The sequence below is a fragment of the Seriola dumerili genome, unplaced genomic scaffold (assembly GCF_002260705.1).
Source record: "Seriola dumerili isolate Sdu_G_001 unplaced genomic scaffold, Sdu_1.0 BDQW01000128.1, whole genome shotgun sequence".
Classification (NCBI taxonomy): Eukaryota; Metazoa; Chordata; class Actinopteri; order Carangiformes; family Carangidae; genus Seriola; species Seriola dumerili.
The window spans coordinates 527678-555099 of record NW_019174383.1 but is presented as its reverse complement, the minus strand read 5'-3'; the positions used below and the strand labels follow the sequence as shown (position 1 = coordinate 555099).

The 27422-nt window shown below is 41.6% G+C and overlaps 2 protein-coding genes across 2 annotated transcripts; one reads left to right on the top strand and one right to left on the bottom strand.

Annotated features, from left to right (window-relative positions):
• On the bottom strand, positions 1 to 2169 carry lage3 (L antigen family member 3). The gene is made up of 3 exons (XM_022748689.1): positions 2094 to 2169; positions 1062 to 1190; positions 1 to 974 (listed from the first exon to the last, which is right to left on the bottom strand). Exons 1-3 carry the CDS (start codon positions 2141 to 2143, stop codon positions 860 to 862), a joined length of 294 nt encoding a protein of 97 aa, XP_022604410.1. The 5' UTR covers positions 2144 to 2169; the 3' UTR covers positions 1 to 859.
• Positions 2170 to 4801: 2632 nt separating this feature from the next.
• LOC111224291 (cGMP-dependent protein kinase 1-like) lies at positions 4802 to 24245 on the top strand. The gene is made up of 20 exons (XM_022748725.1): positions 4802 to 5027; positions 6291 to 6423; positions 6509 to 6575; positions 6660 to 6759; positions 9467 to 9580; positions 15035 to 15140; positions 15249 to 15312; positions 15473 to 15550; positions 17635 to 17729; positions 19068 to 19133; positions 19264 to 19338; positions 20643 to 20739; positions 20833 to 20972; positions 21870 to 21959; positions 22059 to 22200; positions 22288 to 22451; positions 23624 to 23746; positions 23835 to 23897; positions 24003 to 24069; positions 24147 to 24245. The coding sequence occupies exons 1-20, from the start codon at positions 4802 to 4804 to the stop codon at positions 24243 to 24245; spliced, it is 2109 nt and encodes a 702-aa protein (XP_022604446.1).
• Positions 24246 to 27422: the final 3177 nt, after the last annotated feature.

The window sequence follows — 27422 nt, the reverse complement described above, 5'->3', positions numbered from 1 at the left end:
AATGTTTCATTTCATTTAATCTGCAGTAACAAAAAAATGATCATCAAAACAGTGGTTGATTGACTTCCTGTCCATTGACTGATTGATTGATCGACAGCTTGTTTGATGACTTTATAACCCGTCAGGTTTCTGCAGATCTCTACCGTCTTTTATTTTTACACAGGAAGTTTAAAGACCCCTCCCTCCACTTAAACATGTAGCTTTGCTTCTTGCTGCTTCACTGTGCAGGATAATGTTTGTGTAGAGTTTGTTTTCACCTTCATCTGCTGAAGTGGGAAAGTTTCTCTGAACTTCACCTTAAATCTCAGTTAAACACCTGGTAGTACCTGCAGGATTTATGACATCACAACTAGTTAGGAGCCAATCAGAGAATAGTATGAAACTTACACAATGTGATGTGGAAACTTGACTTTTCAGTAAAGTAGAAGACATCTTGTGTCCAGTTGATAAACTTTGAAATGAACAATATTTACAGATTTATACATCCTGAGAGGAGTAAATGTCATTTTAGGAATTTTTATCAATGGAATCAAATTGTTTTTGCAGAGAAACCAAATCAGGCACAAACTATTATTCAAAGAAAAGTACTTTTATACTAAAACATGTCTGGAGGAAATTCTTAAATAAAAATCAACCCCAGTCTCGCCACCTTCTCGGTTCCACTTAAACAAGAAAACAGATTTTACTGTTTGACACAAACAAGAAACCACAGTTTCAGCTGCCAGTTGCTCAGACTTCCTTTATAAAAGCTCAGTTTCAACCTGCTCCAGAGTCGCACCTGAGTCGTGTCCACGGATTGAAACGTCCAGTGGAGGATGTCGACATCAAAGAATCAGAGTCCTGAATCATCCGTGATGCTTCACTGGGAGACAGGCGGCCCAAACATCTGCATGGTCTCCATGACGAGGGACAGATGATCCAGAAACGAGTTCACAGACACCCGGAGGATTCGAGCTTCGTCTGCGCTCCACCTCCTGAAATACAGTGAGACAGAGGTTCAATAAAAAGACACCAACACTGACGGCCAGATACAGGTGAGGAGCAGGGACAGTGTTTCTTACACAGACAACGTGCTGCCGGACACTGTGAGCTGTTTGCTGATGCCGCCTTTCCTCGGCTCTCGGTCTGGGGACAGAGAGTTCAGAGCGATGGCGGCCTCGCGAGACGACGGGAAGGGGACGTCCAAAGAGCTGCAGGGGGGTCAAGGAGGATTTCTGGAGGATTTCCGAGGTTTGGTTCAAAGTGACGCTGCAACTGACGATTATTGTCAGAAAATGGAGAAAAAAAACTAAAACAAAATTGCTTTTGTTCGACCATCAAGCTAAAACTCAAAGATCTTCGGTTCACCATCATAAAAGACTTAAACACATTCATATGAGATACTTACATGGAGACTTTTGTCATTTATTCTTAAAACATGACTCAAAATAATCAATCGATTATCAAAATAAGTGCCAAATAATTTTCTTTTTATAGGCTAATCAATTAATTGGCCAATCATTGCAGCTTCAGACACGATCCTCAGGAAAAAACAACAACATTCATGTCTCAGTAAAAGTCACATTTTTTCCTCGTTCTGATGTTTGATGTGAACATTAACTAAAGCTCCTCACCTGCAGGATTTATGCACTGATTAGATAACTGCAAGCAGGTGTACAGGTGTTCCTAATCAAGTGCTCAGCGAGTGTACACTTTTAGAGGATATCAGTATCTCCTACGTCCATAAAACTCCTCTTTAAATCTGCAGCACTTGCCTGAAAATCGTCATATTTTAAAGTTTTCTTCAGTATCACAGTGACGCAGCGGCAGGTGTCTGTACATCCATGAGAACACTGCAAACAGGAGCTGTTAACAGATCATTCTGCATACTTCACTTTCCAAAATGTCATTAAAAAGAGGCTGAAAAAACAAGGTGTTTTGTTTTGGTCCACAGCGTCACTCAGTGAACACGGAGGTAACTTACGCTACTGGTTGAACTGTTTAAGTTACTGTTGATGTTTCATGAATTAAAGTCGAAACAGAAAATGTTAATTAACCGCTGAGACATAAATAAGACTCAGAGATTAATATCCGCAGCTCGTATTAAAGGATACAACTCCAGTTTGCCTGTTCCGTGGTTTGTTTCTCCGCCAGACGCCGCCATCGTGGTTGTTGCTCAGACGTGACCGGACCGGAAGTCAGAGTTTGACTTCCGGTTCGCGGTGGAACAGAGACGTGATGACGCGCTGCCGCCACCCAGCGGCGGAGTGCAGTAATACAACTGTAACGCACCAGCAAACGAGAAGAGAATCAGAGGAGAAAATACCCCAATAAACATAAAATAACATACAATATGATTAGGATAGTATTATATACAGTGGTGGGAAAAGTATTCAGATCCTTTACTTAACTAAAATCACCAATGTCAACATGTAAAAACCCTCCTTTACGTGTAAAAGTCCTGCATTTAAACTCCTATAAGTACAGAGATGTAGAGTATTTAAAGCATCAAAAGTAAAAATAGGCTGCTCATTATGCAGAAAGGCTCCTTTGAGCACCCAAGGTCCCAAAAGATTACGATATTTAATCTTTTGAATAACAACATTATAATGTGTCCACAGATATTAAACCGTTTTCTAATAATTATTATTTATTCCACTTGTACAAAAACAAATATTTTTAATTTTATTGTCCGTGTTGTTCATTGATTTAGTTGCATTATGTGAATTCTGCATCTAATCAAAAACACAGGTTGTACATCGGAATACTTTTCAGAAACAGCTTCCAGACTTTCAACATAAAAGTGTGGAGTGACTTTTATTTTGTAGTAGTGCTGTCAAACTCAGCTGTGCCTCCATCCTCTGAAGCTCCGTCTCTCTCTGACTCTGATTAATCGCTGTTTGTTTTAATAAGGACAATGACGTCGTCTGCACGTGTTAATTTCTGCATTGTTCTAATAATCGATTAGTTTATTTATTTCACCGCTCGGACAGAACTGGAGAATCTGATCGATCCTCAGACCAGAGCGACGGGGAGCGGGCTCTCTCCTCCCACCGGACTCCTCTTGGTCCAGCAGCGTTTTAACGGTCTGTCCGTCTGACTGAGCAAGTGAGTACATGATCAATCTGTGGCTGACAGCCCCCAAACTACACTGTGATGATTGACTGTAATCAGAGGATCAATAAAATATTTACTGGATCATTTAGAACAGGATGTTTGGAGCAAGAGTTCAGATCAGGACCAAAACCACACTGTAAAATATTCAGTTACAAGTCCTGCGTTAACACCGTCCATTAAAAACATGTACAATCTGAAAAATATACTTATTAAGTATTAAAAGTAGAATTAGTCAGTGCAGAGACTGACTATTATTCTATTATATCATTAAGTTATTATGACTCATGCATTAATGTGTGCAGCATTTTACTGTTATAGCTGGTTGGGGTTTGGTTTTTGTTTTTTTTATGTCTGAAACTAATGATTTTTCTTATGAACTAATCTCCTGATTATGTCTCTATTGATTATTATTAATTGTTTCATTCATCTTAAATTTCAGGGAATAGTGACACATACACGTCGTTTGTTTTAGTCCAACCAGTTGTCCAAGAGAATCTGAAACTGAAAGGGTTAAAAATAAATTAAAATTATTCAAATCGTTTCAGGGGAAAGAAGCAAATCCTCACATTTGAGAAGCTAAAACTAATTAAATGATTATCAAAATAGCTAATTGATTGATCAACTAATCATCTTAGCTGTTCCACACATTCATTTATGACAAAACGTGAAATTTTAAAGACGATTTATCTGTTTTGTGAGTAAGAATCTGAATGAGTTAAATCCTGAGTGCAATAAAAAAGCACAGTATTTCCCTCTGAAATGAAGCAGAAAGGTAATGAAAAGGAAATACACAAGTAAAGTACAAGTACCTCAGCAGTACTTGAGTAAATGTACAACCCCTGGGAATAAAGAGGTAACACCTTTGTGTAAATAAGATCTGTGAGCAGATCACTATGTTTCTTACATTACTGAGCACTTTAATAACTTCAGGGGGAAACAGGGAAATAATGTTCATACTGCACTGAGATTAATTGTGGTATCATTTATTTTAACATTATGAAATACTTATAAAAACATCTCCTCTGGGAAAGAAGCTACAATGAGCTCCACAAGTCTGACACCACTTTCCCGTTCAAGTTGATATTTTTTATTATTAAAATATATTAGACTTAAGCCCTGGAAGAATGAATCACCTTCACAGACGAAGGCAGCACCTTTCAATAAGGCCAATACAAAGAGCTTTAAAGACATCAAAGGGCTCCAAGAAAAGATATAGAAGAAATAAACGACAACATGAAAAGACACACACATATATTATCATTATTTAAAAAGAGTAAAATAAGATAAAAGAATGAGGCATTAGAGGAAAAAAGATGCAAGAGCTGAATAAATTGTCACAAATATAAATACAGCATGTGAATGTGTTTAAAATGATTTTCAGTGTAAGTTCAGGGTTTACGGGCTGAACCGTGTGTTTTCAGACGGTGTCTCACAGCGTTGACCTCCTCACATGAGAAGAGACAGAAATGGTCGAGCGAAGAATGAAAAGAAAAGGAGCTAAAAGAGATGTTCAAAGCCTCCTCTCCTTCTCTTCTTTCCTACTGTGCTTCACTGACAGTCAGCTGTATGTGGACACGTCTTCACCAATTCTCTCTCATCTCTGCAGGGACTACTTTTTCTGCACGAAAAAACCCTCCACTACAACTTTCCAGCTGTAACAACTTCGCCGTCTCCCTCCTGTGTCTTCTGTCCGGCGCGCCCGTTGATGCTCGTGCACATGGCGGTGTCCAAAAGTGCGGGCACCCTGCGGGACCTTCAGCTGGCCCTGCAGCTGAAGATCGAGGAGCTGCGACAGAGGGACGCTCTCATCGACGAGCTGGAGCTGGAGCTGGACACCAAGGATGATCTGATCAGACAGCTGCAGATAGAGCTGGACAGGCACCGCAGCGCCTCGCAGCACGCAGCCAACTCTGCAGACACGACAAACACAGGTGTGTCAGCGCAATTACCACACCTGCCAGATCTGGTGGCAACAAAGCCTCAGAAGTGGGGGCCAGGATTTTAGAGGGGGTGGGGTAAATGTTTTCACAACATACATTTACACACCGGGCCTCGGTGTCACAGCGAAGACAACTCGCACACTTTAGTCTTGATGCTTTCAGACGCTGTCAAAACAAATGTAGAATAAAGGCTCACTTTACTATTCAGTACGATCGAAGAAACGTGGGTGAGCTGCTGCACACAGATTCATAGTTCCTCCAGTTAAATAGTGGGGAGCAAAGCAGCTCGGGTCAGGATGAGTCCAGCACCATCAAAGACGTCTCTACATTTCTATTTTCAGCTAAAGACCAAATATCTTTTTTCCTCTGAGGAATCACAATCAAAGCTGGATTAGAGCCGAGAGTCCCAGGTTTCATCCTCACATCTATTCTGTCTATGCTGTTTGATCAATCGCAAATTTGTTACAAATTGTACTGAAGTAGAATATCAACTATGCCGAGTCCTCCATCCTCCATCTCGTGGCCCTGGTCTCGAAGAGGAACTCAAAAGCCATCCATCCATTTTCTTCCCCTTATCCGGGGTCAGGTCCCAGCTGCTCCTGAGGGATCCCGAGGCGTTCAGTTTATACTTGTTGTAACATGTTGTTTGAAGATATTCACAAAACCCAAAGATATTTAATTTATCTTTAACGGTGCAGCGCTGGCAGTAAAGCAAGCGCTGTACCGGACTGCTGTGGTGAAGAATTTACCAGTTGATCTTCGCTCCGACCCTCACCTACGGTCATGAGCTTTGGTTAGTGACTGAAAGAAGGAGATTGTGGATCCAAGCAGCTGAAATGAGCTTCCTCCGCAGGGTGTCTGAGCTCAGCCTTAGAGACAGGGTGAGGAGCTCGGAGGAGAGCCGCTGCACCTTCACTTTGAAAGGCGCCAGTTGGGGTGGTTCTGGCATCTGGTTAGGATCCTCCTGGGCACCTTCCATTGGAGGTCTTCTCGGTTCGTCCAATCGGTAAGAAGACTCGAGGTAGACCCAGAACACACTGGAGAGATTATATATCTCATCCGGTCTGGGAACGCCTCGAGATTTCCCAGGAAGACTTACAAAAATGTTGCTTGGGGGAGGGACGTCTGGACCACTTAGTTTGACCTGCTGCCACCGCGAACCGACCTCAGATAAGCAGAAGAAAACGGATGGATGGATGGACGGCCTGACTGACGAACATTAACTAAGGTCTCTGTGGTTGTGTGTAGAAGGAGCAGCGGTCCAGACAACAGCAACAACTGATGAGCCTCAGCGCACCAAGAGACAGGCCATCTCAGCAGAGCCCACGGCGCTGGACCCCTCCCAGCTCACTGACGTTACCCTCACCAGCTACTGCAAGTCAAAAGAGTGAGTACAGGAAATCATAGGATACACTAACACAGACACACACTGACGAAGAGTGATCTTTTTCACCTATTTGTGCGTTTTGCAGGTCCAGTGAGCTGATCCAGAGGGCGCTAATGGACAACGACTTCATGAAACACCTGGAACACGGGCAGGTAGAGACACATATCTGGGCTGATTTTTAACAGTGCATCGTTTGATTTTTAAAAACCACCTAACTCGTTGTCTAATCTGTGCAGATCCTCACCATCATGGACTGTATGCATCCCACCAGCATCACCAAAGGCTGCTGCGTGATCCAGGAGGGGGATGACGGCTCGACAGTCTACGTTCTGGAGGGTAAGGAGTGAGGATAAATGGGATATGGTCTATTGCACATGGACTGAACAGTGGCTTTAATGGCTGTGCTAGAACATAAATGCTATTTACTGGTAGATAGCTATTGTTGCTACAAGTGTTGTGCTAACATGGTCCCAACTGGCCAGCAATGGGCTGGCTATTGCAAGCTAGGAAGTGAATCCTCAGATTTGCTCTGTCATACGTTGTGACGTCACCCACAGCTTTCTGAAGCTCAGAGTAAGCCGCTCCACTGTTGCCATCTTGGCAGTGCCTGACTCCGCCCCTAACTCCCAGCTAATCCAAAAATGGTCAAAGAGCAGGGGTGTGAGTGGAGGCTGAGACTTCGGTGCATGTCCGTTTGTGGCAAGCATATGCCCACCCCCACCTGTCACTCAAAGAGGCCACGCCCTCAATCCTCCATAACTGTAGTCCTTAATAAAATGTAAACAGGTGAGTTATATAAACAGGTGTCATGAAGGAGCAAATTAGCTCTAGAGACCGAAACAGTTTTTGTACCAGGCTGTAAACATGTTTATTTCTGCTGTAAAGTTGGACATTTTAACATGGGAGTCTATGGGGACTGACTCACTGATGGAGCCAGACTCTAGTGGCCATTAGAGGAACTGCAGCTTCTGGTTCTTCAGTGTTGATGCTTCATGTTTCAGCCTCGGAGTTTGATGCTTTTTAACAACGTCCACAAGCAGCCTTATCTTTGTTGGTCATTTTACTATCTACGCTCTAGAAACCAAACCTCCTCCAATTTTATTGATTAGAGCAGTTTACTGAGGAAGCAACGAGTGGAGCTGGTAGTGAATTCAAATCACGCTCTCTGCTGGACCACAAGACAAACTACCTACTTTATATACTGTTGTTAAAGTTGTAGTATTTAATTTATCCCCCACTTTCAAACAACAGTTCAAATATAGAATAAAAAGCAACAGCCCTAATGGCCGCACACACAGATCCCCACTTCCACTATAGCGGGAAAAACTATCTTCCGTCTGGACTCTAAGGCCTGTTCCGCTCAATGGGACAAGACTAATCCGAGGCGAAACGTCGAATTGGACTGATACGGGCAGACAGCCCATTTGTCTGAGCACAGGCAACACGAGATTGCAAAATAGCTTGTACCAGCCAGAGTAAACAGAGGCTCCATCTGAGACATTACGTGACACAAAGTAAAATGTGGAGAAAGCCTGCAGTGGAGAAAATAGCGGGAAGAGGCCACATATTAAGCCGGTGGTTGGGGTGATATCACTGTCTGGTCCGTGTTTCATGTGTTAATGCAGCTCGCACACATACTGCATGAACAAATGCACAGAAACTCGCAGTGTGTTCGATTCAGTTCAGCCAAATGTTCCCGACACCTTCGCTGCTCTCTCGTCAAAGATCTACACGTTCTTCACTCTCAAGGACAGTCAGTCTTTCACACACTTGCACTGAGAGGCTGCTGCTGCGTCGAGTCGCTCCCTCGTGACTGTCGACATGAGAGCCGTTTAAAACGCCTCTGATGAACAGACATTGTTCAGTTTAGTCTCTCGCAGCTCTGAACAGAAGACTAATCACGTCTTTTGAATTCACCACTTTCCTTGAAGCAGTTTTGTCAGGATGGATTTTTCTTTTCATGGTGTTCTCTACTCTCAGTCCGTGCATGTATAATACAGTTGTGGTTTGTATTAGTGTGTCTGTGTCCGTCAGTTGGTCCAACACTTTGGTCCAGACTCACAGCACCAGTCAAAAGTTTGGACACACCTTCCTATTCACTTCAATTAGAAAGTGCGTCCAAACCTTTGACTGGTACTGTTGGTATCTCAACAACAATTGGACGGATGACCATTAAATTTTGCGCAAACATTGATGGTCGCCAAATGACGAACCCTACTAATTTTTACGATCCCCTGATGTTTCCTCTGCTGCCACCATGAGGTTGATGTTTTTGACTTTCAGGGAAAAGACTGATTAGCATGAACTGTGGTTCAGACATTCATCGTGGCCAGAAGATGAACTGTAAAATAAACCTGTCTTTTAATCTAACGCCATCATCAGCTCAAAATTTTATTTAGATGCTTTGATTTATGACCAAATACCCACAAAACTCCCAATTACCAAACGCAAGGTTTCACAACCAAATAAGAAGAAGCCACGAAGCCACTAGTTGATGAAACACAGCTATAAAAGTTGTATAAGACAATAGCAATAGCTTCCATTAACCTGCTTAATTCGCCATTTGTGGTTGTGAATGAAAAAATGATTGAAATTCACATTGAATTCAGGAAAAAACTCTTACACTCGTATGAGGTGGTTTGTTAGACTGTCTCTCATGAAAGTGAAATTAATACACATTTAAGTCACATGACATCGAAAAACATTGCAGACTATAGGGGTTTGATGCCCTCATCGCCTTCAGTTCAATACAGCGGCTTCTGCGGTGGATGCAATCGTCCCAACAAGCAGCAGATGCTGGAAATCTGTCGCCATGTTTAATTGGACTGATATCGTGAGAGGAGAACACTGAGCTTTATTCATACAACATCCCTCAATGGAAACACACAGACCATTCGCAGCTGTGTTTTGTCGACTTCTTTAAAAAAAAATATTAACTATTAACACAGCCACAGTTGAGATTTCAGTCTGGACCAAAGTGGTCGACCAATCAAGAGAGAGATTGTCTTCCACACCACCAAACAAACTTTTGATGTGTTCACAGAGGGGATGGTCGAGGTGACGAAACAAGGGAAGAAACTCTGCACCATTGGTCCAGGAAAAGTGTTTGGAGAACTCGCCATCCTCTACAACTGCACCCGCACAGCTACTGTAACAGGTACACACATAAACACACACTTTTTTATTTTACACACTTTGCTCACGAACCCGGCTGTTCCCTGACAAGACCATTACTTTCGAGCAATTTGATGTTCAGAAGTGGTGAAAATGGCTCAGTCACAGGGGTGTGACTGTTCACCTGCCGAGGCGACATAAACACATTATTATTACTGAATAAGAGCAGTCTGTCAGTGAGGCCCCGAGGAGGCCTCCACATCCATTAATGCTGCTGGAAACGAAATAAATTCAGGCCGTGGAAATGTTTTAATGGTGCAGCAGCATTTATTCATTCAGTGACAAATGAAAACGGCGGTGAAGGTCGACCACAAACATCATGCCTGCTCTGTCTAATTTTCTCCTCTGATTAATAAACTCCTGTATGTCTAAAAGTCTGTCTCAGCTGCTGCTCTAACTCACTTATTGCTCAACCCTAAGCCATGCTGCTGTTTCTCAGCTGGTTTTTATTTCTTTAGTGTATTTATGTTTCAGCAGAAATGTTACAGACAGATCTGAAAACCTGAGTATGAGATGTTTTCTCAAATAAAAAATGGTAGTCGGTTAAAAGCTGGGTCTCCTATAATGGCCGAAATGGTCCAAAAACAAAGATGGACAATGTAACGTACAGTTGTACTTCTTTAATTTAATAAATTCAACAATATATTCATGCTATTTTCAACACTTTAGATGAGATTTGTCAACCTTTAATGTCTGCAATCTTTCACAATAAAAGCCCTGTTAAGAAATGAAGGGGTCCTGTCCACTGAAAGGCCAAATCTAAAAGTTACTGTGTACTGTACATGAGTTTCCCCGTTCACAAACAAACAATCAAGAACATTAACACGTCACACAAAATAATAATCACCTACCAGAAACAGTCCAGAACATAAACCTCGGAAAAACTGTGAATTTGAGCTTCGGTTTTACGAAGGTAGGACCTACGAATGACACAAACAGGAGAGAACAAGTTAGTGAACTTCAGAGGTGGATTTTATCTTTGGACAGAGCCAGGCTCCCTCCGTTTCCAGTCTTTATGCTAAGCTAAGCTAAACTAATTTGATCGGATACATTTATAGCAGTGCATCTGAGTTTAGGATGAGTTATCAAAAATAATTGACAGGAAAAGAGTGATTTTAATACAAAAACACATCATCTTTGATATATATTCACCATAAAACAAGATAAATCAACAATTAAAACATGGGACAAGATTAGAACTTGGAAAATATGTTTTTTTTATTTTATCCTTAGAGCTGGAAACATTTCAAGGCTTTTAACTTCTGTCCCTTTTCATCCTGATTCTGTCACTTCTCTGTTGCTGTCTCAACACTCTTCTCGTTTACTCTTTGCATTTCAAATCCCTTTATTTTCCTGGCTGCCAGAAAAGAAGAGCTTCAGATGATGGACTGGCTTTAAATACAGCATCTAACTCATTTTATCTGTGTGTGTGTGTGTGTCACTTTGATGTGCTGGAGGGATGCCTAGACCCTGACTGTGTGTTTTTTGGTACATTCGACAGGAATGTGTTTACAGCGCTCTGGTTGCTGACTGTGTGTGCTTATAAGAAACCCCAGCCAGCTCATTACAGCGTGGCTCTGCGCTCACCTTCTCTCCTCTCTGTCTGCCGCTTCTCATCAGCGTCCTTGTGTCCTTCTATGTCATTCAAGCGAGAAGAGAAAAACATCTTTATAAGCACTAAAGAAATCAGACAGCTTCTCCATCACTTTTACAAGCAATTATCACGTTTGGCTCAGAGCTCGGGGAGAACGGCGAGTACGGGAGGGAAAGAGGAAGAAAATAATGGAAAGACTGTTAACGAAACAGAGTTTGATGTCAGGTTCGAAGCTCCCTTTAATCACCTCTTATTTTAAGCATTAAAGCTACACTAATTAATATTTTTACATTAACAATTTCAAACGTGTCATGTTTGAGGGAAAACTGAACCCAGAAGTAGACAACACAAAAAGAGGTCAGTGGGAAAAAGATGTTTTAATAACAAGAAGTACTTACAAAAGTTATCCAAAAAAACAGAACAAAAACAGGCGGGAAAAGAAAACCAGAAAATCCAAAAAAACACTGGCAGCAGGAGTCTAATAGACAAACTGTCAAAAGCACTAGAAGACTAAATACACACATGGGAGGCGAGGGTGACTGAACACAGGTGAAACACATTAGGGCGGGGCAGACAATCACAAAGGACAGGGAACCGGACGAAGACAGGAAGTAAAATATCCAAGAGACACACAAAGGGAAGTCATTTCAAAATAAAAACAGGAAAATCAACTGAAATAGTCCTGTCAGGGCAAACCATGACCCAAATATCAAATGAAAGGAGTTGAAGTGATGTGAAGAAGCCACAGAGAGTTTTCATCAACTCTGGACTTTCTGAGAGTTTTAGCATCTTTTAGATCATTGTTTATCTGTCCCACCGCTCTATTAGCATCGCTTTCAGTTTTAGCATGACGTGGCGAACGCGGCTTTACCCCATAGTTAGGACGGGTGTGCCAGGGAATTTGTGGACCAGTCTTTCTTTGTAAAAAAAACGTAAATAATTACATTGCCGTAAGTACCAAGAAGAGATAACATACTTCACTATTCATACACAAGACGACAGCGTACGGTACAAACACGGGAACATAACGTTGTTAGAATACTGCAAGTTTTTAAAAGTAAAATATTAAATTAATTATTGGGACAAGCAGCAGGAGAAAAAAAAGGAAGGTGCAAGTGAAGGTGAAATGAGACAAATTCATTCTGTTGTGTGAAAATGATTCAACCTCAATCTGATCCGACTGCAATACTCTGCAAGTTTGGGCTGAGTGGTTCTCGTAGCCAGGAGCACTTTGCATTCTGGGATTCAACAGTTCAACAGTTGCTAGCTGTCGGTCTGAGAATATGTCAAGATTTGACCTGGACTGGAAAACAAGTGCTTTGGGCAGACATTTGGACCTTCCCCCTGTCTTTATTTTTCTCACTCCCACTCCAGACACATCTATTGAATGAGCAGAGTGAGTCACGGGGCTTTCACTGGTGCATTTTGAATATTTTTCTATGAAAAGACACCGAATCATGGGGAAAATGAAACAAGTTTTGTGATTCAAACAGAATCACAGGTGTGAAAACATCCTGTGTCGACAGACTGCGCGGTTTGTGGCAGCTGAATGTGAAATGTGAAATAAAAAGCCAATTTTTATCCTCAGATTTTGCATTGTGCTGGAAAATAGATTATTACTTTAATACAAAACATGGTGAAAGAATCAAAATGGGAAATAAAAATGAAAATTTGGATTTACCAATAAATTTTAAAGCTGAATTTTCCGCTAAAGACATCAATATGGGTTATTTTCTTTGACTTTAGGAAGCTCCTCCACAGCCACAGAGGACATTATGCAACTGTTTTCCCAGGCTAAGTATCTCTCTGCATGGAGAGTAAACGGATCTCCATGTGTCAAATTGATGAAACCCTTTCTGTAAAATGAGCAGTTCACCGTCAGCATGAAGAGATCCATACTGTAGCATGGATAATGAAAACAGTGGAGGAGTGTGGGGGGAGGTCAATGAGGGTTTAGAGAGGGGCCAGGAGTAGCCTAATGGGTTTACATGTAAATAAAGATGAGGGATGTAGGAAGACGTGATGCCTGATGTTGCTATAGCAACATGGAAACTCATAGATGTCAGTCACAGAAAAACCAGCACAGCGTCACCTGTCACACCGGATTTACACACTTGTTCCTTTGTGAGATGAAAATCTTTAGTGAAGAAAAACATCAGAACATCAAAACATCATTAAAACTGTGATGAAAAGATATTCATAAATCAAATGTTTCCATCCGGAGAGAAGCCACCACTGTGTTTGTGTGTGCTTGTATTGCTATCTTTGTAAGGACATTCTTCACTATTTCAAAAGGCAGCTTGAAGTTTGATTTTATACAGTTCTAATAATAATAATCTTTATATGTAGAGCACTTCTCTAAACCCACGTACAAAACTGCTTTACACAAGGCGGCAGAATAAAACATGCAAGTCATATAAGGCAACAATTAAAGCTAGCAATCAGAAATACAATTAGAGTGTCTTAGAATTAGTGCAAATAAACCAAAGGAAGCGTCAACGGCAAGAGGGCGATCAGTATAATCAATAAAACCAAAAAAAAAGAAGTCAATAAAATTGTGTAAAATCAGGACGATAAAAGTACATTTTGAGAAGAGATTTACCCTGTTGAACTGGGTGATACTGAAAATAGTCCCCAAAAGATGTTTGTTCTATTAAAACACCACAGTGATCAGCTGTTTTAGGAAATTACTGAGCCCTTTTGAACATGAAACTATTTATTTGTGAGGTGTTTGTAAAGATTTACATCCTCAGTAGGAATCAATTACCTTGGAGCTTCATCCTCTCAGCAAAGGTGTCCCTCTAGGTTCTGTTCTTGGTCCTCTTATAGTCACTATATATACAAAAACTGAAATAATCTCTGCCGCTCCACATGGTAACATACGTTTCTATGCAGATGACACCATTTTATACACCATGGACTCTTCTCTTAATCTGGTTTTTGCAAGTGTACAGTTCACTTTTGGTGCATTTCTATTGTCCAACACAAGCTTGTTATGATTATTGAGAAAACAAAACATATGCCATTTTTATAAGTCACTGAAGAGTACCCACCTACTGGGTTTTCAAACTGAACATGACAAACGAACAAAAATTTCAAAATGTGGACGACTTTCTTTCTATATTAGTTCATGCACAGTGAGCTTGTTTCGACAAAATGTGCAATAAAGGTTGAAGGTTGCTCATAGAGACCAACTGATGGGTGGCCTATGAGATCATGGCTCTGTTTGACCTCAGCAGACCAAAGTTAATTATACAAAATATGAGAGTAGGGACAATTTAATCAATATTACATTTCTGAAAACATATGCTCCAGACGCGAGCAACAAATCCTCCCTGTTAAGGTCACCTGGAACCAGAAAGCTTTTCTACAGGCTGACTCACTTTAAATATCAATACTTTAATGTGGAACCTTTGTCTACGCAGAACGTAAACTGTGTTTTCCCTCAGTTTGTGTGTTTGCGTTCAAGCTTTCACCGTGTTCATATAGGTTGTGAGGCTTGGTACTGACATAAGCTCAGTATTGACACCACCTTTATCTCCCAGAGGTTTGGGAAAGAAAAACAATAGAAATGTAATGTAAGTGAGGGCTACAGCTGGCTGCAGTGGATGTTGCAGACTCTCGACCCTGATGAAAAACACATTGAAATAAGGTTGAAAATTCAATTCAGGAGAAAAGGGTTTTTGTATCAAATACATTCAAAGGAACATGAATACAAAAGAAGAAACAGCCTCCAAACCTCAATGAGATGCTGAGTCGTGTGGTTTGAAAGATGTTAAACACTATCCACATCAATAGAGAATGTAAAGTGTTTGCTTTGAGCCTACTTGTGTCTGTTTTCAGCTCTGACTGACATCAAGCTCTGGGCGATCGACCGACAGGGTTTCCAGACCATCATGATGAGGACTGGTCTCATCAAACATTCCCAGTACACAGACTTCCTCCGCAGGTACAGCTCATTCACATGCGCTCACCACTTCACTGTTTTTAAAGCTCTCACCACATGAGAGTGACTCACGCCTCTCTCTCTCTCTCTCTGAACTCTCCTCCCCCCCAGCGTTCCCTCTTTCCAGTCGCTACCCGAGGACGTCCTCAGTAAACTGGCTGATGTTTTGGAGGAGGTGATGATTTCCAAACACTCGCTCGCAGACATACTGCACAGTATCTGTTTCTGCCATCTGTCCCTCTATCTGACATATACAAATGGTTAGAGACGCTGTGTTCAGTCGTCTGAGGTAGTGCGCACACATGATTCAAGCTGATCTCTCTGCTCTCCCTCAGACTCATTACACTGACGGTGATTACATTATCCGTCAGGGAGCCACCGGAGACACATTCTTCATCATCAGTGAAGGACAGGTGAGGAAAAACGATGACAGGGGGATGAAAGATTTATTGGGGAGGTATAAAGAGGAGAACAATCAACAGGGAGGGAAAGAGGAAGAAAAGGGTGATTACAGAGCTGGTGGTTTACAGAAATGACATTAACAAGTAACGTCCAGTTGACCCAAGAGGCCGCCGGTTGTTTTGCATGTTTTAACCCGTTACCTACAAACTACTGCAGGTCACTTTGCAAACCGACCTCCATTGTTTTCTGATGTAAACGAGGCGGCGGCAGCAGCCGAGTTGCTGACCTCTGTTGCTTTCATGAATTTGCTGAAAATTCAAAAAGAGAAACCATGGCAACCACAGAAAACAGGAAACGATGCAGGAGCTTTTCTTTTTATATAAAACCTTTTGACTAAACATATCAATTAGTCCAAACAGCTCTGATGTTTCACTATTCAGTCTGGACCAATATTAGACAAAATGAGATTACATGATATTAGAGGAGATGATATTATATTAGATTAAATTAGATTAGATTATATTAGATTGAATTATATGAGATGAGATGAAATTAAATTAGATTAGACAAAATGAGATTAGATTGGTTTGGATTAGATTAGAAGAGATGAGATTAGATGAGATTAGATTAAATTAGACTAGATGACATGAGATTAGTTTAAATGAGATGAGATGGGATTGGATAAAATTAGATTAGATTAGTTTAGTTTAGATTGGATTGGATTGGATTGGATTGGATTGGATTAGATTCGATTAGATCAATTGAGATGAGATTAGATTACCGTATTAATCCTTAAAGGTGAAACAAGATTGTTCATCCTGCACAGCAACGAAAGATACAGAAGTCAGGCAGATTTTATTTATTAACTCAAACAGGAGTTTAGTGCAGCTCAGGAGAGATGCACCTGAAAACAGAACCAACAATAAATATAAAGCTAGAATGACACTCAGTAGAGCACATACCTCCACCAAGGCCAAACAAGCCCACACAGATCTGTGAGCTCCACATTATTACACAGACTCACAGACTTCACCATAAGCGTATGTAATGTATTATTATATATTTCTTGAGAAACTGATGCAAATGTTGGAAAATATCTTGTTAAAAAAAGCCATAAAAAAAAAAAATGCTGAACACCAAAATGAAAAGATTATTAGACAACAGGAGTAGAGAGACGCCAGGAAACAAACGAGAGAGATACAACAGTGATGATGGCCGAATTCGAACTGAGGCATTGTGGTTCATGGTTGGCATCTTTCTCCACAGTTTGACTTTACAACAACATCGTCGTCTGAATTAATATTTTACAGAACCCTCTTTTATTTATAACGGTGGTTTATGAGGAAAATGCTTCTCAGGCCGCAGGGGAAAAACCCTAACCCAAAAAATCTATCCGGAGATAAATATGTGAAAAATAATGACCCGTATAACAAATACTTTTCTTCTGTTAAAGTTTTAAAGTTGCTTCCCAGCTCAGATCCAGGGTCAGATTCTGTGTGTCACAGTTTTTACTGAAGAAACAAGCTCAGTTCATTTCAGTTCATGGCAAAAATCAATTTACAGGGTCTTAACTTTTTCTCAAGAGAGATAATCCATCACAGTGACAGACTGGGCAGCTTTGTTTCATTTATTTATTATTATTTTTATTCATCAGAGTTGTCCTGGTATCAATCAGGGGTCGTTCTCTAACTGTAATCTTGCATGTACAGATGCTGTGAATCTTCTCGGCTGCACTGCTGAGATTTCATGAGCGGCTGGAAAATCAAATCCAGCAGATAAACAAGTACAAATGGACACTGTGGAAGAGGATAATGTGATAATGTTTGTGTGTGTTGTCAGGGCCAATTTAAAGGCAACGACAGGGAGAAGTCTCAGGACTGTCTGAGCTCAGAACCGCAACATGAAAACTGAGAGAGAGAAAGTCACTGTTGGCTCTGGAGGACGGGAAGAAGAGTTCACACTCACTGTGTCTCTAGCTGTTTCTGCGAAGGCTTTTCTTCCTCCTTAATGACGATGTATTCAGTGTTGACTGAGCTGTGAGCCGCTCTTATTTTTAGGCGGGAGTGCTGAAGGTTGTGATCTGTGATCTCCGCAGGTGAGAGTCTCTCAGCAGAACGCAGCCGGCGACGAGCAGGTGACCGTGAAGACGCTCTCTAAAGGAGACTGGTTCGGAGAGCAGGCGCTGAAAGGGTGAAGCACAGATTATTCACTGAGAGTCGCTCACACTTCAACACAATGTTAGATTCATTAGTGCAGGCAACGCTCATGTTCACCTGACAGCGGCCTCTAGTGGCTGTATGTGTCATGTCTGTTATCTCAGAGCCATGATGTCATGACGCCTCTGAATGACGTGTTCAGACAGAAACCACAGCACATTTTCACCCCGTGTTATTCATGTATGTTTAGCTTTTTTATTCTGTGTCGATTCATCCTGACGTCCTCCCATCGATCGATTGGTCCAGACGTTTAAACTTCAGTTTCAGCTTCTTTTTCAGCAAAAAAGTCAAACGTTTTTTAGCTTCCGCCATCGTAAATGTTTGGATTTGCTGCTTGTCTTCTTTAAAATGAATAGTTTTAATGAGAAATTTAGCTTAAAGTAACAAGATCAGATCAGATTTTATACAGAGAAGTGATGTGCATAGATTTTGAGGTGCATCACCGTCGGAAACAAGTGAATCACTCACACTCCATAGAGCCGTGGTTCCCAACCTGTGGGCCCACAAACGGTACAATATGTAGTAAAATAAAGAAAAATATAAACGTTTTTAAATGAAATGATCTTTAAAAATGTTTAAAAACTCTTTTTCTTGCATTAGAAAAAGCCAGTGAACTTTTATCCTGCTGCTGGACCACATCATAGACTGTTTGTTATCTCAGTCTGATTGTGCGGAACAGATTAAATCTATGATAAAAAAAACTGGAGAGAAAGGAAGAATTAAAGAAAAGAGGTGAGATGATGAACCGACAAGCGACCTGTCCCCTGTCAAACAAAACAGAAAACTGAGTTCCTCTTTTTTCACGATCGTTATTGAGGAGTTATGATTTGGACTTTGTGTTGATGTGGGCCGCAGACATTTTGGAGGTTTTCAAGTGGCCATGAGCTGGAAGAGGTTGGAGACCGCTGCTGCGGAAAATGAATAGAGGCGCTTTGATTGGGCCGCTGCTGCCAAAGTTACGTTAACAACAGTGAACAGGAACATTTAAAGTCTCAGCAACCAAAAACATGTCCTGTGTGAATTTATAAAAGTTAAAGATACATACCTACATGTATAAATCACCTGTAAACAAGGTTACTGTGAGTTCAAGTTCATGTTCATCTAATTCTGAAATGAGAGGAAAACAATGGCTGCTGGGAAATCTACCAACAAACTTCAACAAACTACCATCTTCTTATTTAAGATAATGTGTTTCATATACTTTACGTTTGTATCGTTCATATCAGTAAACATGACGCTCCAACACAGACTTGAGTCCAACAGTAAACAGTCCAACAAACAGAGTCTATATTTCTCTTTCTCTGTGTTGCAGGGAGGACGTTCGAACCGCCAGTGTCACCGCCGTGGGAGACGTCACATGTCTGGTCATCGACAGAGAGTGAATGCTTCTCTTTGTTCACCAGAAATAAACGTTTTTATACGGCGGTGGAGTCAGCGGCGCGCTCGCCCTTTAAAAGGAACCTTTGTGTAGCCGGTTGGTTCAGCGGCTCGTTTGTTTTGTGTCTCAGGTCTTTCAAGCAGCTGATTGGAGGACTGGACGACGTCAACAACAAGCAGTACGACAGCGACGAGGTCAAAGCGAAGTGAGTTCAGTCTGAAACAGCGTCTGCGCTCGTGTGTTCGGAGGTTTGTGTAACAGCTCCGTATCAGACCATCAGCTGCATATTATTATTACTGATGATAATAATAATAAACTCAATAATAAACCTTATTTATGAACTGAATGAAACCGCGTCAGTCCAGGGGGAGGAGTGCAGTCGTGCTAGCGTTAGCTGCTTTTTCTTTCATGCTCTGTGGCTCATTCATCAGCTGACTGACCTTGTCCAATAAATTCATCTATGTATCTGTTAATACTCTTGAACTGTGCCAATGATGCGTCCGCCCTCCCTCCTTTCCTTAAAATTAAAAACAGTTGCACTAAACACCCTTAACGTGGATCTCTGGACTCTCAGCAGCTTAATGAGCTCTGTGGTTTTATGTCACATGATGTTTCCGGTCAGGCGTAGTCAAGGCGTGATGAAGTTCCCGCCAAAATCACACAAGGTTTAGATAGCGGCGCACTTCTTTATTGTCAACAGGGTATCACAAGCACTAATGGCTGCGGATCTACAGTCTCCATGGAAACAGTAGCGCTGTAAAATCTCTTTAACTGCTGCAAAAGCCTCAATGTTTTCTCTTAACTCAGGAAACACTTTAAGAGATTCTGTGAAACACCCTTGAGTAACTCCCTCAGCTAAAGTCTCATCCTTAAGGTGTTTTCTACAACCGGCCCCTGGACGATAATATTAATTATAGTGATTTGTAGAAGCAGCAGCTCTAACATCAGTCATGTGTATTCATTAAAAATATTACATGTGTACAATCTGAAGGAGTGAAACATGAAAACATCCTTTTCTTTCTTCCTCTTCTGTTATTTTAGTTCCTGGTTCGTCTCGGCTCGCTCAGAGGAAGTAAACAGCCACAGTCCTGTACATCCACACAGTCATTATCCTGTAATCACCCGGAGTCTCACAGGGAGTTTAATTGTCTGTTTGGTGTTTCACATCAGTCACACTCTGAGCCTGGAGGCCACATACCTCCACTCACACACTGTTTCTTTTCTTACCGTCACTTACTTCTGCACTTTTCTTCTCCTTGACGTCTCCACATCTGACGGAGGAGGTGTCGTGCACCTGGAGTAGTTGCTGTCTCTTCACAATGATGCAATTCCTCCATCTTGTTCAGGTCGATAATCTTCCTCTGACCCTGTGGTGTCCCGTCCTGCGTGAAGGAACACAGAGACTCTTTGTCGAACCTGGACACGTCCGGCTCTGAAGCGGAACAGATTGATTGATAACTCTCAGTGAGAATTATTACTCACCCTCTTTGTTCCTTCCTCTCTCTGCAGGCTGCAGGCAGAGGCCGACTTCTTCTCCAGCGTCTCACTCAGCGATTTCAATATCATCTGCACCCTGGGGATGGGAGGCTTCAGCCGCGTGGAGCTGGTGGGTGTATGTTGGTCTGTAGCTGCTGTCAGTTTGTACATGCATGTTATTCTTGTGTGTCTGCACTGACTGTGTGTGTTTGTGTGTTTTCAGGTGCAGTTAAAGAACGACCTCAGTCGGTCGTTCGCCCTCAAAGTGTTGAAGAAACGTCACATCCTGGACACGAGCCAGCAGGGCCACATCCTGTCAGAGCGCCGCATCATGATGGAGGCTCACAGTCCCTTCATCATCAGGTCGCACTGCACTTTTCACTTGCAGGTTTTATCCAGGTGTAATTAAACGTAAACGACAACATCCTTCACAACTAAGAGGATCTAATTAGTGGAACGAGGTTTTCTTTAATTACCTCCCTGGAAAGTCTGTGCTCAGTCTGTGGCGCAGGAGACTAAAGAGATGCAACAGATCCAGAGTTAATGAGTCCAGATCTTTGTAATGACCATGTTTCAACAAGTAAAGACCATTCACACCAACATGATCACTACTGTGAATTACAAGCGGTTAGATGTAAGCTTTTTCTGAACATGTGAATACATATAAACTTCCAACATGGACGCCTGAGGTCAGTCTGAACCCAGCATCCACATTAGACATAAAACCCCATTTTAATGCTGTCCTCTTCATGCATCATGCTACTGCTACGCTACAGTTTAGCATTTAGCATTGCCACCTGTAGCCAGGTTCCACCAAATGTGGATTAATCCCAACAAACACCCGGTTTCCTCCTGTTTGTTTGATAAAAGCTGCAGAGCTAAAAATGAAACCAAATTATTTTTATGAGGCGTTTTTAAAGATTTACATCAATGGGCTCAGAGCTGAGAGCCACAGACAGACGAGGAACGTCAGAAGAAACTGACATACACACTGTTGGTTTGAGTCTAGACACAGGTGCAACACATTAGGGGCGGGGTTGACCATCACAGGAGCGGGAAACACACAATGGCAGGAAGTTTACATCTGAAACGAGAGGGAAAAGTTAGACTCATCGCAGTAAAACAGGAAGTGACATGAGAACCATCCATACCCAACACTAGAACATGTTCTCCTCTGTTGCATCCGTACTTTCTCACATCAAAGACGTAGATCTCACCTTTACACACACACACACACACACACTCTTCTTCTCTCTGCAGGTTGTACCAGACCTTCAGAGACTCTAAATACCTCTACATGCTGCTGGAGGCCTGTCTGGGAGGAGAACTGTGGACGCTGCTGAGAGACAGGTGTTGTCAGGCATCTGTACACGCAGTTTCATTCAGTTTCCTGTTTGTATGTTCATCCATGACGGACCGTGACATCCTCATCCTCTGCCTCTGTTCCAGGGGTTCGTTTGATGACGGCACCACTCGGTTTTACACGGGCTGTGTCATCGAGGCGCTGGCTTCCCTGCACACCAGAGGAATCATCTACAGAGACCTCAAACCTGAGAACATCATCCTGGACCACAGGGGATACGCCAAGCTGGTGCGCACACGGTTTCCTCATATGTCACAATAACACGGGTCAACAACTTCACAGACAGAGCGCTCAGTGTTTGTTTCTGTCCCACAGGTGGACTTTGGCTTCGCTAAGAAGGTGGGTCTGGGTAAGAAGACGTGGACGTTTTGTGGGACTCCTGAGTACGTGGCCCCTGAGATCATCCTGAACAAAGGCCACGACAGCTCAGCGGACTGCTGGTCTTTGGGGATACTGGTCTTTGAGCTGCTGAGTGGCAGGTACAGCAGCAGAGTCTACACCTTTTACTTCAGTGTCGTGTCAGAAAGCTCAACGAGACCCGACATTTTGTTTCCCATTCTGCTTCGGTCCTTCACAGTAACACGTCTGTCCCTCCAGACATCTCGTCCCTCTAAAACCAGAGAGAAATCTACTTTGTTCCCCTCAAAATTCAGGGTTTAACTAATCCCAAGATGCACTGCAGGAACGCCTCCACGATGGCGTTAGGGGTTGCCACCTTTTAACAATTCTTCACCTGATATTGTTGCGACGTCCTCCTCGTCCATCTTTCCCCATTTTACCACTGAAACAAAATAAACTGAAGTTGTTTTGAGACGTGCAGGACAGGGAGACGAACCGGGGACTCAGTATGACCAAACGCTATCAATGCCACCGTTCTGGTTGAACCTGTTTTCATACGTTTACAGACACAGGGTGGGACATAACCAAGAGGAAAACAGAAAAGCAGTGGAAGGAAATTTAGATTCTAAATTAAACGTGCACCGTCACAAAAGCTGGGACAATTCGTGTCCCGGGAAAGAATATTCATTTTCCAGCACAGTCGCTCAAAAAAAAAGAGAACAACCCGGTGGCGACCCTGGGTGGTGTACATGTCAACCGACAACAATGAACACAACATCTGCATTTGCCAAAGATCTGCATCTGTTCTGTATCTTCCACACACCGTGCACAGATCTCTGACACACACAGAAAATACCGTCTGTCCTTTGGACAGAGCTCGCTGCTGCTGCTGGCTGTTTCCTCCTGGTCCAAAACCTTTTCTCTTCATTGATCTGTTTCTTCTCTGCTAGTGAGGAGATCTATAATTCAGGAACTCAAATACAATAAAAAAATCAGCTGCTGCATCTTTTTCCACATTCCTGTGTTTTCCATGGTCAGTGCAGCCATCGTCACCTCAGCAACACTCATTACTTGTGGTATGTGCTCTGCAGACAGGATGTGATGATGATGTGATGTTATCCAACTGTGGCAGAACAGCTCTGTGGAAATGAATGCGTCGTTTGAATGACTGAATATTTCATCCTTGGTAACCTGAAAATCTGACACTGTATTCACTATTTTATGAAGTCTGAAGTGAGGAACTAAATTGGTTCTTGTCCTGGTTGATTAAATAAGCCTGTTAAGGTTTTTGGTCTCCGCTCTCTGTCTCCAGTCCTCCATTTTCCGGCTCTGATCCCATGAAGACCTACAACATCATCCTGAGAGGCATCGACATGATCGAGTTTCCTAAAAAGATCACCAAGAGCGCCGCCAACCTCATCAAACGACTCTGCAGGTTGTCACTGCTCCTTTAACCGCACAGATAAAACACGTGGCTGGGTTTTCATGGTTAATTTCTCATCTGTTTGTGTGGGTGCTCCCAGGGACAATCCGTCAGAGAGGCTGGGGAATCAGAAAAACGGCGTGAAGGACATCCAGAAACACAAGTGAGGCAGTAAAGATGCTTATCATGTCATTTCACTCTCACTCTGAGTGCTTGCTTTCTGTGGGAGATGAAACTGTAGTCATGGCAGCACGTCCTTGTCCTTCAGGTGGTTTGAGGGCTTCAACTGGGACGGCCTCCGCCAGGGAACCATCGACTCTCCATTCACACCCACAGTGGGTATCTTTCAGTGTGTCTGAGGTACTAAATATAGAGATGAAAGCATGAGTAATACCCTGTGTTTCTCTATCAGGTGGACGGGCCACTGGACAACAGCAACTTTGACTATTTCCCAGAGGACAGTGATGACCCTCCTCCTGATGAAGAGTCCGGTTGGGACCTTGAGTTTTAAAATGCCGACGGAACAAAGAAAACAGCGGGAACAGGGTTCTTCAGAAAGAGGAAGTGAAGCCATATGAGAGAGAAGGAATGAAAGTCAGAGGACAGAACAAGACATTATTATTATAATATACAACAACCAGCCACAACATTAAAACCAGTTCATGTTGTGGCTGATGGCTGTATGAACATGTATTTAAGCTAAGCAGCCAAACAGGGTTTTGTTAGAACAAAATAACTCTGATAAATAAGTCTGATCTTATATTTTTCCTGCACACTCTGAATAAAATGACTAATTAACTCTATAGTGTAATGAACAGTGTTGTTTCCTTATTTCCTTTGTTTTCTACATGGATCATCAACTGATGAGTGAGGATGTTGACTTTTTACCTGGGACCTACAGTATTTGTTTTAGCTTTGATCAGATATTATGTGTTTAGCCATCAAATGCATTGAATTGAACTGATCCAAATCACCGATAGCCTGTAGCTAATATTTGCTAAGGCAAGCTAATTTTAGCTAACAAGCGAGGTGGGCTAATTTTGGCTAATTTTAGCTAACAAGCGAGGCGGGCTAAATTAAGCTAACATGTTAGGTGGGCTACTAGCTAACAAGCGAGGTGGGCTAATTTTAGCTAGCAAACGAGGCAGGTTAATTTTCATTTGCAAGCGAGGCGGGCTAATTTCAGCTAACATTTGAGGTGGGTTAATTTTGGCTAACAAGCGAGGGGGGCTACTAGCTAACAAGCGAGGCGGGTTAATTTTAGCTAGCAAACGAGGCAGGTTAATTTTCATTTGCAAGTGAGGCAGGCTAATTTCAGCTAACAAGCAACGCGGGCTAAACTTGCTAGCAAATGAGGCAGGTTGATCATAGCTCGCAAGCGAGGCGGGCTAATTTTAGCTAACACCAGTCAGGCTAACTTTGACGACAGATCCAGCAAAATACCTATGACGTCAATCTAAAATTGGTTGAAAGTAATATATGTTAATTTGTTTTGTGTTCTGATTTACTTTTTCTGTTGGTGCCAGTGATTTTTTTCTATTTTCAGCAAAACATTGAGTGAGTATATTTGGGCCAAAGTCTGGCAACCTCGTTTTAACCATAAAATCACCATCTACTCAACACCTGGTGTTTGATGATAAGATGTTCTTGGTTTAAAATGAATAAGCTTCAAATACTAAAAAGCCAGTCAGAAACTAATGGAGCTAAAAGTTGCTTCAAACAGTCATTTCTGCAAAATCACCAGTTATCAACTTAAATGAGACGTCTGATCAATTATTTCCAAAATGATGGTGAATTTTGATCATAAATCATCATTATGAACTGAACATGTCCCTGTGAGAACAGAACGATTGTGGTCTGTTTCTAGCACTGTTGTTGACAGTTTAACTGACCATTAAAAAGGTATTTTTTTTGCATTTTTTTCCCACTAAAACCACACGAGGGTTTTTCTAGAACCAAGTTATATTTTAGTCTAGTTTTGGTTTGGTCAGCAACTGACTGACTAATCTGTAGATGTGCCCTCAGGCTGGCTGCTTATTGGTTTGTCTGTTTGTATTGTACACTTCAGCATGGAGGTGGTTTGCATATTTCAACTTTTTTGTGGTATTTTGCTGAAACCCATTCTCAGAATAGCATCTTTATACTGATAATGACATGCCCTCGCTCGTGGTTTCTTGGACTGAATTGTGATCTGTGTTCAGTTTCAGTGTTTGTGTGATGCTTTCAAATGAATCAGGGAATTAGTTGAAGATTAAAACAATACAGTTGACTGAACTCTGACATTTATTGTGCATCTGAAATTGAAGCACAGAACAAATAATGCTTTTTTGACTGGTGGTGTAATTGGATCTCTGCCACTTTAACAAGCCAGAGATTTTCCCTAAGATGATAATTTTTCCCACATGCTCTGGTTTGGAGAGGTGAGCGTGTGCTGGAGGGGGAGGTCATGAAAACCAAAGTGTGAGAGATGTTTATCAGCGCCTGTTGACCCTCGGGCTAATGAAGTCAGCGGAGGTGTGCGAGGTTCACTGGTTCCTGTGGTGAACCAGGCCATGATGGAAACGCAGCCGTCTTCACTAACGACTCTCTCACACTTTACTGGTGACTGGCGCAGAGATAAGACACTCACATTTTTCCACATCGGCAGCAACAACAGGGATCTGTACCTCACAGCTCCTGGACATTTAAATCAGTTATTCTGCTTCGATAGTCTGGAACTGATTTCACGAGACACAAAATCAAAATAACTTAATTTGAAATTTAATTTTCTTAAAGAAATAATTTGACACATGGGAAAGTGTTTCTATAATTATTGACACTTCAATTCATCGTTAAAATATCTAACCTGTTGTAAAATTTATTTAAAAATATATATATTAATGTTTATAATGAGATATAATGATGTGGAAATGTAGATTGTCGCTGTGTTCAGCCTATTCCTTTTATTTATTTGTCTAGGTAAATTTATTTGTAATTTTGTTATCTTTTAAAAATCTTTTTGTAATAAATATTTAGGTAAGACTTCACTTTAAATCCCCTAAATAGCTTCATATGTATTAGCAGTATATACATATTTAATAAGTGGTTTCTAACACACCATAATGGAGTTATAAACAAACACAAAGGACATTAATTGTTTATTAATGTGTAGCATTTATTTATTACAACTGTGTTTTAATATATTGTCATCCATCAAGTTCATACAGCAGCCTCAACTTAGGGGAGGAGTTATAGTTGTTAATGGTAACATATAAATAAACACAGTGTGTTGTAAACCCTTTTTTAAATGTTTATAAATTGATTTGTTTAAATGCTATAAATAAAGGGATTTATTTTGAAGTATTACCAATATTTTAATATTGTTTTATGCCTTTGACTATAGATTTGTGTGGCTCGCTGTCATCTCTGTGCTCTGCATTGTTTTGTTGTTTTAATGTATATCTGTTTAAAACATTTTATCTATTTATTTTGTTTGTCTGACTGTGGAAAACTCGAACAGTTTGTTTGTCTTGACCCAGTTCAGAGAGAATTAACTGCCGTGTTTTTGCAGGTTTGAGTTGAAAAACTGAAACTCCAGATCAACTTTAAAGAAGCTCTGAAAAACAAAACAAAAAAATCATCAAATGGTGCTGCAGTTCAGTTATTATGAAGACCAGGGCCCAGGAGGGATTAGGAGGATCGAGGGATC